General features: G+C 55.8%; 1 protein-coding gene across 2 annotated transcripts; it reads right to left on the minus strand.

Moving 5' to 3' along the window:
* Positions 1 to 4,355: 4,355 nt before the first annotated feature.
* On the minus strand, positions 4,356 to 12,645 carry SLC30A3 (solute carrier family 30 member 3). 2 transcript variants are annotated; one of them, XM_043916147.1, is made up of 8 exons: positions 12,310 to 12,645; positions 8,694 to 8,875; positions 7,950 to 8,096; positions 7,700 to 7,853; positions 6,810 to 7,008; positions 6,476 to 6,581; positions 6,095 to 6,172; positions 4,356 to 5,182 (listed from the first exon to the last, which is right to left on the minus strand). In XM_043916147.1, the coding sequence occupies exons 1-8, from the start codon at positions 12,402 to 12,404 to the stop codon at positions 5,034 to 5,036; spliced, it is 1,110 nt and encodes a 369-aa protein (XP_043772082.1). In that variant the 5' UTR covers positions 12,405 to 12,645; the 3' UTR covers positions 4,356 to 5,033. The 2 variants fall into 2 exon arrangements, with proteins under 2 accessions (XP_043772082.1, XP_043772081.1); XM_043916146.1 differs by having other exon boundaries at positions 6,095 to 6,229; positions 12,310 to 12,639.
* Positions 12,646 to 13,148: the final 503 nt, after the last annotated feature.

Genomic DNA, 13,148 nt, shown 5'->3' on the forward strand with positions numbered 1-13,148 from the left:
CAAGGTTCTGATCTTTAAAAGTTTAACACTTTTCCATTCACACAGAGATAAAAAGTTGTAGAACAGAGAATAATATTTGTCTTGTTGGAGGTTTATAGGAACATTGTGACCAGACCTACCTAAACAGCTGCCAAGAACAAAAGATTCCAGCACCAAGAGGTCTGTAACAACCAACCATGTGTTCTCCCCTTTTAGGACAGAAGAAGTCTGAGGGACTTCTCTGGCAGTCTCGTGGTCAACACAAGGGATAGGCATGGGTCTTATCCCTTCAAGGAGCTAAGACCCCACACCCCATGTGGCACAGCCATAGACAATAAACATGGCCTCAATTCTAACTCCAGAGTGATGGTTCTTTGGGACACCAGTCCACCATCTTCTCAGTCTTCTGCCTTTCTGAAAAAAGTCACTGTTTCCTGACCCAACAATTCATTTCTCAATTTTATTGGCCTGTTGTGCAGTGAGCCAGTAGGAGCTTGGTAACAGAAGGACTGGGAGTTCTAGCTCATGAGGAGAAGCCAGGAATAGCCCAAGGGTGAGGTGTGAGGGTGGCCCAGGGTGGCTACCATGGCCTCTAGGTTGGTGCCAGGTGCAGAAGTTCAGCCCAGACAAGAGGAGACTCGTCCTCTGAGTGAGTACCACCCACACAAGGGGCTGCAGATGCTATAGCCAGAGGGCAGAGGGAGGAGGGCTGGGGCAGAGGGAGCATGGGGAGTGCAGCTGCAGGCGTGCGACTCAGGCTCTAGCAACACTGGGCCCCTCCTCCTCCCCATGCTCCCCACCCAACTCTCTCTTACCTGACCCGCCAACAGGACCCACTTTGTGGGAGCCTTTGAGACCAGGGCTGCATGTGTAGCCCCAGGCTCTGCTCCACAGGCACTTGGGAACTGCCCAGCACCCTTTGGAAGGTGTTGACCAGGTGCTCAGGGAGATGGTCTGGGGGTTCAGAGCTGGGACAGGGAGGCCCAGGGAGCTCTCACAGTTGGGGAGGAAAAGTCTTTCAAGTATAAAAGAAATTCTGTAGGGAATTCCCTGGTTGACCTAGTGGTTAGGGCTTAGCGTTTTCACTACTGGGACCAGATTCCATTCCTGGTTGGGGAACTAAAATCCAGCAGGCTGCATGGTGTGGCAAAAAAAAAAAAAAAAGCAAACCCAAAAAATCCCCTAAAAAACCATCAAAGGAACTCCCTAAGTGGTTCCCCACAGAGGTGGGGGAATCTGCCAGGAAGAGGGGCAGGGGTCTTCCCAGCATGACTTGAGACCCTGCCAGTCCCTCCAGAATCTTCCGGCTGCCTGGACTGCTACCACAGGCCGCAGGGGGACGATGCTCCCCCTTTTGTTACAGACAGCATGGCTCAAGGCAGCCAGGATGGGCCCACATCTTAGGGAAGTGCCAGAAGGGGCAGCAGGGCCCCTGGAGGAAGGAGGACACCACTTTATCACTCTGAGCTTGCTCTTGGCCACATACAGGCTGCCCTCTGCTCCCTGAGTCCTCAGCCCTTGCCCCTCAGACAGGAAGGCCTGGTCCCGCCTGTGGCCAGCTGGTCCAGCTGCCCCCAGGTGAGTGGTCTGTGAGGAGGGCAGGGCCAGCCCAGCTGCCCCGATCCCGCCCTGCCCCCCACATCCCCCTCATGTCTCTGAAGCAGGAGGCCCTTCAACCCACTGCCTCCCACTCTGGTTTTTCCTTCTAGCTCCTTGACTTCTCTTGAACTTTCCTACAACTGCACTCTGACCCTCCGCCCACCTCCTATTCCTCTGGTTCTCCCTTGTTCCTGGTCCCTCTGGGCCTCCAGAGGGGCCCTCTCCCCTCTCCTCCCCTGGTATTATTAACCAGCCGTGTAAAGAGCTGCCAGGGCTGGGCTGACGGATGGGCCCTCCTCTGCTTTGCTCTTCCTCAAGCCTCCCCTTGGTCCCCGCCCCTCCCCGGCCCTTTCTCCTCACCTCTCCCTCCACCATTCATTTTTATCATCAAGGAAGGACATGGGCCTGCTGGGTAAGCGAGCGGAGAGGTGGGTTGGGGAGATAATCGGGAGGACAGGCAGCTCCTGCAGATAAGGATTTCCTGGACTCCCTTGGGAGTGCCCTACGAATGGGCAAATGCTCCTGATTCTTCTGTCCTTCCCTGTCCTCAACAGAGCAACGCCTGGAGGAGGGGGGTGGAAAGGCAGGGCAGTGTGGAAAACGGCTGGGGACTTATTGCAGCCAGCGCTGAATTTGACTCAACTCTGACCGTGACTAGCTGCATGGGCAGGGTCAGCCTCAGTTTCTCCATCTGTAAAGCACAGATCACACTTTCTGCCTCGCAGTGCCTGGCGCCAAGTATAAGCTCAATAAATGTGGGCTCCTGTCCCCACTATCAGGGTGCCAGGCCACCCTTTGCCCTGAAATCCCTCCCCTCATTCTCAGATTCCATACAAAAGGTAACCCTTTCCTCCGTGCCCTCTTTATACCAGGCACACTCACACCCACAACGTCACATCACCCCTCTTTTAGTAATTAGGAAAGCTGAAATGCAGCAGGGTTACCAGTGACCAGAGTATGAGCAGAAGACTGAGGCAGAACTAAGGGATCTGAGGGCAGAGTGCCAGGATGGGCGAGCCAGCGGCAGCAGTTTGCTGGGAGGGAGTGGGCAAGAGTTTTGCTGAGAAACTCAACTGGGAGAGAGCTTCCAAGGGCCTGGATGGGAGCGAGCGAGAGCCCAGGCTCTGCACCTGCCCTGGTCACTTGCTGGCTGACCTTGCGAAGTCCCATTCTCTCTCTGAGCCTCTGCTTCCTCTTCCTCGTTTTGCAGGAATGGATGGGTGGGGGACCGAGATGGATTGCTGCTATGTGAGGTCTGTCCCCTCCCCTGCAAGGGGACACAGCCTGGTACGTATAGGGCAGGGCTGCCATTTAAGGCTGTTCCTAGTGTAAAAATCTAATCCTCGTTTTCTCCGCTCTTCATTTCCTCCCTCTTCCCCGCCCCCATCCTGTCACTTGGGGCCTATAGTCAATGAGTCGTAAAATGAGAAAGTATCAGGAACTAGCAAAGCATAGACTGCAGCTGGGGCAGCCTTGGCGCCGCGTGTGATGGACTGCCGGCCCATCCTCCCGTGCTTGACTCAGGCCAGCCGCCGGCAGCGAACAATTCGCCCAGCTTGGTCCAAGGCCCCCAGCTGGGGAGCAGAGTGCAGAGGCCTATCTTCAATGGGTCCAAAGGCCACACCTTAAAATGAGTGATGAAATCTCTGTGTACTGACTTGGAAAGATGCACCCAGAGAGACAGCTGAATCACAGAAGCAGGTTACATATTCTCACTATAAAGTGATCCTTTTATGTTCTTGTAGAAGATGAGAAAATATGAGTGGACTCCAAACTGTGAATAGCCATTCTCTCTGGGAGTAAGATTTTAGGGGAATCATTCACTTTATACATTTTCCTCTGATAGGTTGTGATTTTGGACTGGGTCACGTGGGTTGTGGGATCTCAGTTCCCCAGCCAGGGATGGAACCGGTGCATCCTGCAGTGTGCGTGCAGAGTCCTAACCACTGGACCATCGGGGAAGACCCTCTTTTGATAGGTTTTTAAAGCAAACGTGTATTGCTTTCCTGACTGTGAAAAATCAAGAGAACTTAATAATAAAGATACTTCCATTGTGAGGGAGAAGCCTTGGAGAAATATGCATGGGCTAATGAAATTGCTCCAGGTCTCTGCTGCAGGTTAGAATTTATATCAACCTGGGATGAAGGCTAGTAGACTCTGGCACTAGAGCCAAAATCAAAGTACAGAGTTTGATTTTTTTTCTTAAAGCGAAAATGAACAATCCCTTAATGAGACTTTTAAGGTCAAATCTGTCAAAATACGTGATTCTTAAGGCAAAGGGAGGGTAATGATGAATGAGGTCCTTAGGGTCCCTGGCGTAAACCTGGACTCCAGTTGGTTGCTGGGAGTCAGAGTTGGGGCAGCCAGGACTGGGGGCTGCTCCCCAGCACCTCCCACACAGCTTGAGCACACAGCCAGGTCAGCACTGTGGTCCAATCACTCCCGCACACAGCCACAGCTTCTGGCCCACGAGCCATCCCTGTCAGAATGACTCTCTGGGATCTCCTGGCCCCTCACCATCTGTCTTTCTCCTACAACCAAGCCCAGAATGTGTGGGTGTCCCCCTGTGTCAAGGACCCAGACTCCATGCTGCCAAGTAGGGGAAGGTAGTAAAGAGACTGGTGGGTTTCGGCCTACACAACATTGCAACAGATCTTTGAGGGTGGAGGGGCTGGGAAGGGGGCAGGGGGGCTGTGCAAGGTCACTCTGGCAGAGGGATTCCCTCAGTTCCCAGATGACCAATTCTACGTCCCCCTCCCGAGGAGTTGGCACAGGGCTGAGAGGTGCAGTTGACACAAGTTTATTGGCGGAGCTTCGGCGGAGTCTCCCTCTCTCTGGGACAGCCGAGGGCACAGCACCAACAGAAGGATGGACAGACAGAATCCCACATGGACACACGGATGGTGCAGACTCATAAAGATCACAGCACAGCCACGCAAGGCACAGAGACACACAGGCCACAGCACCAAGAAACACACACAGACACAGAACCACAAGGCTAGAACATGTGGACAAAGTGCGGGCTTTGGGGCTCCTGCATAGACAGAGCGAGGGCCACGTGGGGAGGGGGCCCCTGCTGACCTCCCCCAGGCATAGGCACATGGACAGTACACAGACAGGCAGATGCCCCCAGCCATCCAGGCTGCCACGCAGACACATGAACTGCACAGAAAGGACACTGGGGATTCCCCAGACCATGGGGAGCGGGGACCACAGGACTTCTACTCCCGCGACACTGCCACTGCACTGTTTTCCCTGCTCAGCCTGACTCTGGCCCACTCCCCGACACACACACTTTGGTCTTGCCCACTGGGGCTGGGGGGGCAGGTGGCAGGTGGAAGCGGGGGAGAGGGGAAGGGTGCGGGCCCAGCTCCGTCCCTTCTCCGTGAGCAGGGAGGCAGGAGAGTCCAGGGCAGAGCCTGGGTCTGGCAGTGGGGTGAGGCTGGGGCCGGGGCTCAGGCCTGGGGGGGCTCCTGGCAGCGCAGGCACTGGGCCATCTCGGGCTGGTATTGCTCGACCTGCAGCGTGCAGCTGGAGAATCCAAACCGGGAGTGGAGCCGAGATGTAGCTTCAGCTAGGACAGCTTCGGGGTCAGCCGCGGAGTCTGCGGGGTAGTGATAAGAAGCAGCGAGCTCCCAAGGGAGTGGGGAGCCAGACCAGGGTCCAGATAAGGATGGGTGAAGGGGGACCCAGGGGTTTTGCATGGCATGAAAGCCAGGATTGAATGGGAGCTTTATTTTCTCTCTCTCTGTTGTACAAACAGTGTACAACTGTTCAAAGAAAAGGTTGGGGAGACTCATCCCTAACTGACTAGGCTAACAGGCTAAACTGTTCTTATTTTGCTATTCGCTTCTTCTCTTTGGGTGTCAGTGTACAGCTGTGTATTTCAGCAGCCACATCACCCGATTTTCCACAACGATCCAGATGTCAAATATTCTGTTCCCATTGTCCCTCTAGAGTTACCATCAAATATCCTACAGAGTATAATATTTTTGGCATCCAAATTGCAAGTCTCTGATTGCTTCTTGCATCTGGAAGAAACTCAAAAATCCTTTGTCAGCTTGTGAGTCACCCTATATATTTTAAATAGTTGAATCATAATGTGGCTATAATTTTATATTCAGCTTTCTCTCTTAGCATTATACCATAAACATTTTTCCTAGTTGCCATACAGTCTTAATAATCATCATTTTTAAAAGTTACGTGGAGCGGAGGAGCCACAATTTACCTCGATATGCCCCATCACTTAGACCTGTGGGTACCAGTGATCTTTTAAAGGGTTGCTGGTGCCCTGTACTACTTTAAAGAGGGTGAAACCTCCCCCAGAACACCCTGTCTAGGGCTCCAACACGCATGAGAGAGAGAGAAAGATACAAAAGACAGAGCTAGAGGATGAGAAAGCCAGAGAGACGGGAACAGTCCCAGTAATTCAGACCAGCTTCCTATGTTTGGAGGGTGGGAGGGGAAAGGAGAAATGTTTCTGGGAAGTAACTGGCTGGGGCTAGTGTGGACTCACCAATGGCCAGGTGTGCGGAGGCAACGTAGTGCGTGAACGTCAGGGACCACAGGTGCAGCTCATGGGTTGCCCGGACTCCTGGCACCGACAACAAGGTATCCCGCACAGGTTCAAAGCCCACACTTCGGGGAGTCCCTGCAAGTAGCACCCACCACACCTTACTGCCAAAGCTGCTCCTGCCCAGAGGTCAGGACCCCACCTCCCCATCCTGTACCACTCACCCTGTAGATCCCCACAGTTCACCCCACCCCTGAATCCTCCTTCCAGCAATAAGCCTTCTCCCCACACACTCTTCAGAGGAAAGAGGGACGCCTAGTCCTGGAGTGGAGTCAGGGAGGGCCCGGTGCGGAGGATGCAGGGAAGCAGCATCATCGGACTCACCTTCCATGAGGACACGGAGAACATCTCGCAGGGTGGGAGCTGTGGATCCAAGGGCACAGATGGAGAAGAGGAAGGTGCTGATGGGGTCAGCTGCTTTATACTGAGGCTGCAGAGAAAGAGAGCCCTAAGAGCCTGGGAATCAGGAACCTTTCAGGGGAAGATCTAGGGGCACCCTGGACAAACAGGGCCTGAGAGGGGAAAGGGACCATAACCCTTGGCTAGGGGTCCTATGGAGCTGGGAGGGGGAGTAGGATGGGGATGGGGACCCAGGGAAGGCAGGGCTGGGGTGTAGAGAGGAAAGTGGAAGGTTGGGGCAGACTTGCACACATGGTACCTTGAAGTAAATGAGGATGGAGGCAATCAGCACCCCAAGGCTCTGCAGGAGGTCTCCCAGCACGTGCACAAAGGCCGCCCGGACACTGGTGTTCCCCAGGGGCAAGGACTCCCCGGACCCCTCCTCCAGCGGTGCATACTCTGCCCCCCTAGACCCGTGGCTGTGGGGAGGCCCAGCCTGGTGCAGCACAAAAGCCATTCTGAGGGGGAAGCAGAGCAGCTCAGCCCAGGTGGCCTGCTCCCAGCCTCCTCCACCCACTTCCATGCCCCCTCCTCTCACCTCCCAGGAGCCCTTTCTCCACCTGTTTTCTCCCTATTTTCCCAATCCCCAGAAGAAAGCAATACTGTCCAAGAGAGACAAACAGAGCTGCCTGGAGGGAGGAATACTTGGTACTAGAGATGTAGATTCAGATCTTGGCCCTGCTACTGAAATTGCTACGTGCCCTGGACAGGCAAGGCCCCTTGTCACCTCTCGTTATTTGTTTTGGCCACACCGCACAGCTTGCAGAATCTCAGCGCCCCGAACGGGTATCAAACCCCAGGCTCTTATCCATGAGAGCTGGAATCCTAACCATTTGACCATCTCTCATTAACTGAATGCCAGGGGTGACACCACCTACCTCGTAGGGGTGGTTGTGTGCTTTAAATGGGACAACATGGATGATGGTCCCCAGCAGAGGGGCCAGTACCCAGCAGGCCTTTAATCAAGTCTATTGACCCTGAATTTTAGGTCTCCACCCCAGCCCCTTCTCAGACATCCCCAAGGCGGCAAGGCGAGAATTGTGTGCATGTGCTGTGGGTCTGCTGGGCGGAGAGAGCCTGCTCTCCCAGCCTGCAGGAGGACCCCTCGCCCCGCCTCCGACATGGTGCCTGCTCCATACTGGAACGTACAGCAGATTGGCACAGACCGCGATGCTGGCGGTCAGCAGCATGGCACCCCCCTCGATGTGGTAGTCGCTGTGCAGCAGGCGGATGAAGGCCAGGTACAGGAGGATGCCAGTGACCATCCAGAGGGAGACCACAGAGGCCAGAGCCCCCAGAGTCTCTGCAGGGGGAGACAAGCTGTCAGAGAACGGCCCAGGACCCTGAGAGGTACCTTCTGACCAGGTCAAAGGGTCCTCAGGCCATGCAGGCACCTTACCTGAGCGGTGCCAGCCAAAGGTCATGGTGCGGGTGGCTGGACGGGTAGAGAGCCAGAGGGAGAAGAGGCTGCCCATCATGCTGCCCACGTCTGCCAACAGGTGGGCCGCGTCAGTCATAATGGCCAGGCTGTGCGCCAAGTACCCACCTGCAAGGGTGAAGTGACGTATCATCTGGTTCCATTAAGCAAATATCATGCTGTGCGTGTGGAGGCATGGAAAAGAGATTGGGGGGGACATATACCAAAATGTGAATGGTGGTTTTTCTCTGGTGATGGGATCACACATCTTCTTTTCACTCATTCGCGTTTTCTAGTTTTTCTACAATAACAGATTATTTTAAAACATTCAGCTGCACCAGGTCTTAGTGGCAGCACGCAGGATCTTCCATCTTTGTTGTGGCATGTGGGATCTTTAGCTGCAACATGTGGGCTCTGGTTCCCTGACAGGGATTGAGCCCAGGGCCCCTGCATTGGGAGCATGGAGTCTTAGCCACTGGACCACCAAGGAAGTCCCAACAATAACATGTTTTAATAATAAGAAAATAGGCTTTTTAAAGGACCCGTTTGTACTGATAAGCAGTCCTGAGTCACCCTGGTACTGCCTGTCCCTCACCCTCTCCTACTTCCTGAGTCCTGGGCACCCGGCTCCCCTGTCCCAGCCAACCCCATCTTGTCTGCATCTCCCCCCAGGAACTTAGGCAGGCATCCTGAGGATGGAGTTGGAGGAGATGCTCTCTAACTTACCAACAACCTCCCCAGCCATGAAGACGCAGCACACAGCACAGGCGGTGCACAGCTGCCTCTGCGCCTGCATCCTCTCCGGGGTGAGACCCGGCTGTGGCAGCGGGTCCCGGTGGCAGTGGTGGAAGGACATCTCCATGGGTTTGGGCTCCTCAGGGAGGGGCTCAGGGGCCTCTGTGAAGAGACTGAGGCAGGCAACGCAGTTCAATCTGGGGCCTGGCTCAAGGGCTTGCCTGCTCCTTCCTCACTCCCAGGTCCTGGGTCCCCTAGATTAGCTTCATCAGATGTCCCATCTCTCTCTCCTTTTCCAAGTCCTGGTCAAAACCAGGAGCCTTGTAGACAGAGGGCCACAGGAGAGATGGGGGCTAAACGGACGACTCAGATCGCAGCCTCCCTTTTCCTTTCATATACAGAGCTGTAGAGTCTCACAGCACAAAGGAAAGCACCTTAGAGTCTACCTCTTACTAAGGAATTACACGTACGAGGCTCGGAGAGGGAGGGAACTTATGGAGGCCACACAGCTAGTTAGTGGTTGAGCTGAGATTCGACTCCAACCAAATCATTATGATAGGCATTACGAGGAATACAAATGAACTGGGTATCCTTTCTAATCTCTGGAAGCCTTTGGTGAACAAGACAAATGCCTACCTAAGTACTGTGAGATGTTTTAGAAGGTAGCTATTGCCTTAGAGCAGCTAAAACAAAGTGCTATCAGGGCTCAGATAGTGGGATACACTGACTCTAATGAGGACAAACAAAACTCTAATGAGGGAAACAACCGAAGGAGGCCCTGAGAAAGGCCTGGGCAGATGGAGAGGCTTTTGACAAAGAGGAGGTGCATATGCCGATGAAGGCAGTACGATGGGGAAGTGGTGTGAAAGTGCCGGGTGGGGCTCAGACCTAGCCTCCTTCTGGACCTACCTCTGGGTGCCTCCATTCCTGGTCCTTCCACTTCCCTTTCTAGACATGCAGCTGAATTTGGCCCTTTAAGAGAGGAGTAGAATGTGGGGACCCAAAAAGTCTGAAGTTCTTGGCACGGAGAATTACTGGCCAGATTCCAGAGCTGAGTTGTCATGGGGAGGAGACAGTGCAGACTGCTGTAGCTGGGGTGGCAGCAGCAAGAGCTGGGTTGGGAGTCTGTCATGCATTAGCTGGACCTGTGGGACCATAAGCACCCAGCAGAGGCCGCCTTAACTGCACAGGACTGTAAGCCTCCCTGGATCCGTGAACGGGTCTGGGGGCGGGCCTCACCTCTAGCATCACCTGGGGATGTGAGAGGCTGAGCTCCGACTGACTGAATTTTCGGTCCACTCTGGCCTAATTCTCAACCCTGATACCACCCAACCTAAAGTCCGGGGGGTGCGTGGGTGGGGATGGAGAATAGAACCTTCTACAGCTTACAGTCCTGTGAATTCTATGGAGGTGTGACAAGAAAAACCTTGAGAGAAGATGAAGGCTCCAGATGACAGAAAGGCAATCCCGGTAGTAAAGTGGGGAGGGGTGCCTGGGGGTCTTCTGGTTGAGGAAAGCTCTGCCAATGGGTGAATTTAGGTGGGAGGGAGGAGAGGGCACATTTGGTGCTTCTAGGGAAAAGTGGAGGGCTGGCAGGTAGATTAACTTCTTGGAATCCCCTTCTAAGACTTAGAATCTAGATGGGTATGATACAGGTGTGTTTCCAGAGGAGACAGGAGATGAGGGTGGCTTTGAAATCTGTCCTCATTCTTCAACAAGATATACTGGGCGGTGTACATGTACTGAAGCTCAGGCTGGTGGGAGACATGTGTCACAAGTGACTTACTCTGCAAGGAGAAGCTGGGGCCGGAAGGGTTATGAACAAAGGACTTCAGATCACAGGGGAAGGAGTGACCAGCTCTAATGGGAATAAGGAGACCCTCACAGAGGTAAACAATGGGGCTCCAGACATGTGGAATGACAATGACAAGATATGCAGCTTGGAGCTTAAGTGTGAGGAACCAAGGGAAGGACTGAGGAGGAAAGTGATGGGCTCAAAGAGACATAAAGGGATATGCGCTAATTGATTTGATCTTTCCTGAGCCGTGAGATGAATGACCTTGCTGATGCACTAGTCTGGGAGGAAGAGAGGAGAGGAGAGGAGATGGAATGGTCCAGAGCAGACCAGGCCAGAGGCTCCCTGCGCAGAATTTTAGAGGAGGAGCAGGTAGGGAGGGAAGAACCTCTTTCAGAAAATACTGCAGGATTTGGTGACTAATGGTCATATGAGAATGAGGTGAAACTGGGAGTCAGAGATGCGGGTCTGAAGAGCAAACAGAGGGTGAGTGGCTTTGGGGCAGTGGGCAAGATGCCCTTCCTGGCCCAGGAAGACACAGTGCAGCCAGGCATCAAGGTAGTCAGCCATCAACAGGCTGCTCCCTTTTGTTTGGCATTAACTGGGCACTAAAGACGCCTCATTGCTGGTGTGTGGGTGGTAGTGGGGCTACCTGCTGTTTAGAGAGAAGGAAAGACAATTCTCTCTCCCTGGCCCTCTGAAACCCCAGACAAGCGACAAACAATATTGAGTGGGGTAGAGGGGACAGGTAGAGGGGGGAGACTGTCTTGAAGCAGAGTCAAAAGGGATGTGAAGACATGCTAGGGCCACGGCTGGAGCTCCCACAACTGCTGTCCTCCGTGGGAGGGATTCAGAAGGGGGTCTTCCCTCCCTTCTGCTCATCCACTCGCCCACCCATCCAGGTTTAAGGCCTCCACCCAGGGAAGGAGCGAGAAACACACAGAGGCACCGCATCAGAGACAAAGGGACACGGGTTGGGAGGGAAAAGGAGAGATGAGGAAAGAGAAAAGGCCGGAGACTCTGTCAAATTCCCGAGATAAAAGGACGGTGGGCCAACAGACAAAAAGGCCGGCGGAGGTGACCAGGGAGGGCCCAGCGCGGCCGCTCGGAGGGACAAGGCGGACGGAGCCGGCGGGACGCGGAGGCGGTTCTCCGGCCGCCCCCGGCCCGCTGTCCCGACTGCTCGGCGCGCCTCATTTCACACCTCGCCGCCCCCGGCCCCGTCTGTGCGGAGCCGGGAATACCCCCGCCGCCCAGACCGCACCTGCTCCTTCCTTACCGCCCCCTCGCTTCCCCGCGGCCGCCCGCGCCCCCAGGAGCCGGCAAGACCCGCTGAGGAGCCCGGGCCCATCCTCAGCCCGGGTGTCCACAGCAGGAGGCGGCTCCCCGAACCCGGGCGCTCGGAGGATAGGGCCGGGGGCCTGCAGATGGGACTCCGAGGGGCTCCCACTGCAGGGCCCCCGGAGCAATGGGTACATCGGGGTTCCTGGAGCGGACTCCGGCCCGACGGAGGGGCAGTCGCTCGCGGGGAAGGTCGAGGGACTTGGGGGGACGGGCCTGGGAGCAGTTTCTCGGGACCGGGAGGAGGGTGGCCGACAGGAGCCAGAGCGGGATGTCCACCTGCGGGAGCCGGGGTTGGCTGTGCGAGCTGGGGGCGTCTGCGCGGCCAGAGAGGCAAAGCCCGGCCGCCACGAAGCCAAGGGGGTCGCGGTGCGCTGGGAAGGCCAGCCGGCCCAGAGAGACAACGAAATAGACGGAAAGCCAAAGGGTAGCGCCCCTCCTCGGCCGAGCGCCGACCCAGATCGGTCCTACCTCTTCAAACGCAGGCCGCCACCAGCGCCGCCGCGGTCTCGGGGGCCCACCAGGCGAGTGGTCTCCGAGCCCCCCGTGGTGGGAGACGGCTCCATTTCTCCGCGGCCCCCGACCGTCTAGGCCCCACCGAGGGAGGAAGAGGCGTGGTGGGCCCCGCGCCAAGTCTTAGCGGCGGGCCGACCCCCAGACTCCCCGCAGGGCCGCGGGGCCACCAGAGTGAAGGCAACTGCGGCGGCTGTGGCGCTGGGATTCCGAACTGCGGCTCCCGCGGCTGCCGGAGCCCCGCCCCGCGTGGGGCGAGCTCCCCAAGCCCCGCCTCCAGACTCCCCAGTCTCTCCCCCCACGCCTAAGCCCCGCCTCCGGGGCCCTGTCCCCATAGGCCTGGCTCTATTTCCCGGCGCCAGGGCCAGGTGGGGCGGCGGGAGCGCTCTGCGCCCCGACCCTGTTCTGGAGAATGCTAATCTCCATAGCCACGCCCCTAGGCTGACTAGTCCCGCCCTAAACGGAGCTCCTCAAGCTTGGGGGGCTTCCTTGATGGCTCAGATACTAAAGAATCTGCCTGCAAGGCGGGAGACCTGGGTTCGACCCCTTGGTTGGGAAGATTCCCCTGGAGGAGGGAACAGCTACCCACTCCAGTATTCTTGCCTGGAGAATCCCATGGACAGAGGAGCCAGGTAGGCTACAGAACATGGGGTCACAAAGAGTCAGACACTACTGAGCGACTTTCACTTTCAAGTTTGGGGACCTCTCAACCAATCTTTGCCCAAGGAACACCGACTTGTGCAGGTCCACCACAGGGCATCTCAATCCCTCTCTCCGCCATCCGTCACCTCGTGGCC

This window comes from Cervus elaphus, chromosome 11 (genome assembly GCF_910594005.1).
Source record: "Cervus elaphus chromosome 11, mCerEla1.1, whole genome shotgun sequence".
Classification (NCBI taxonomy): Eukaryota; Metazoa; Chordata; class Mammalia; order Artiodactyla; family Cervidae; genus Cervus; species Cervus elaphus.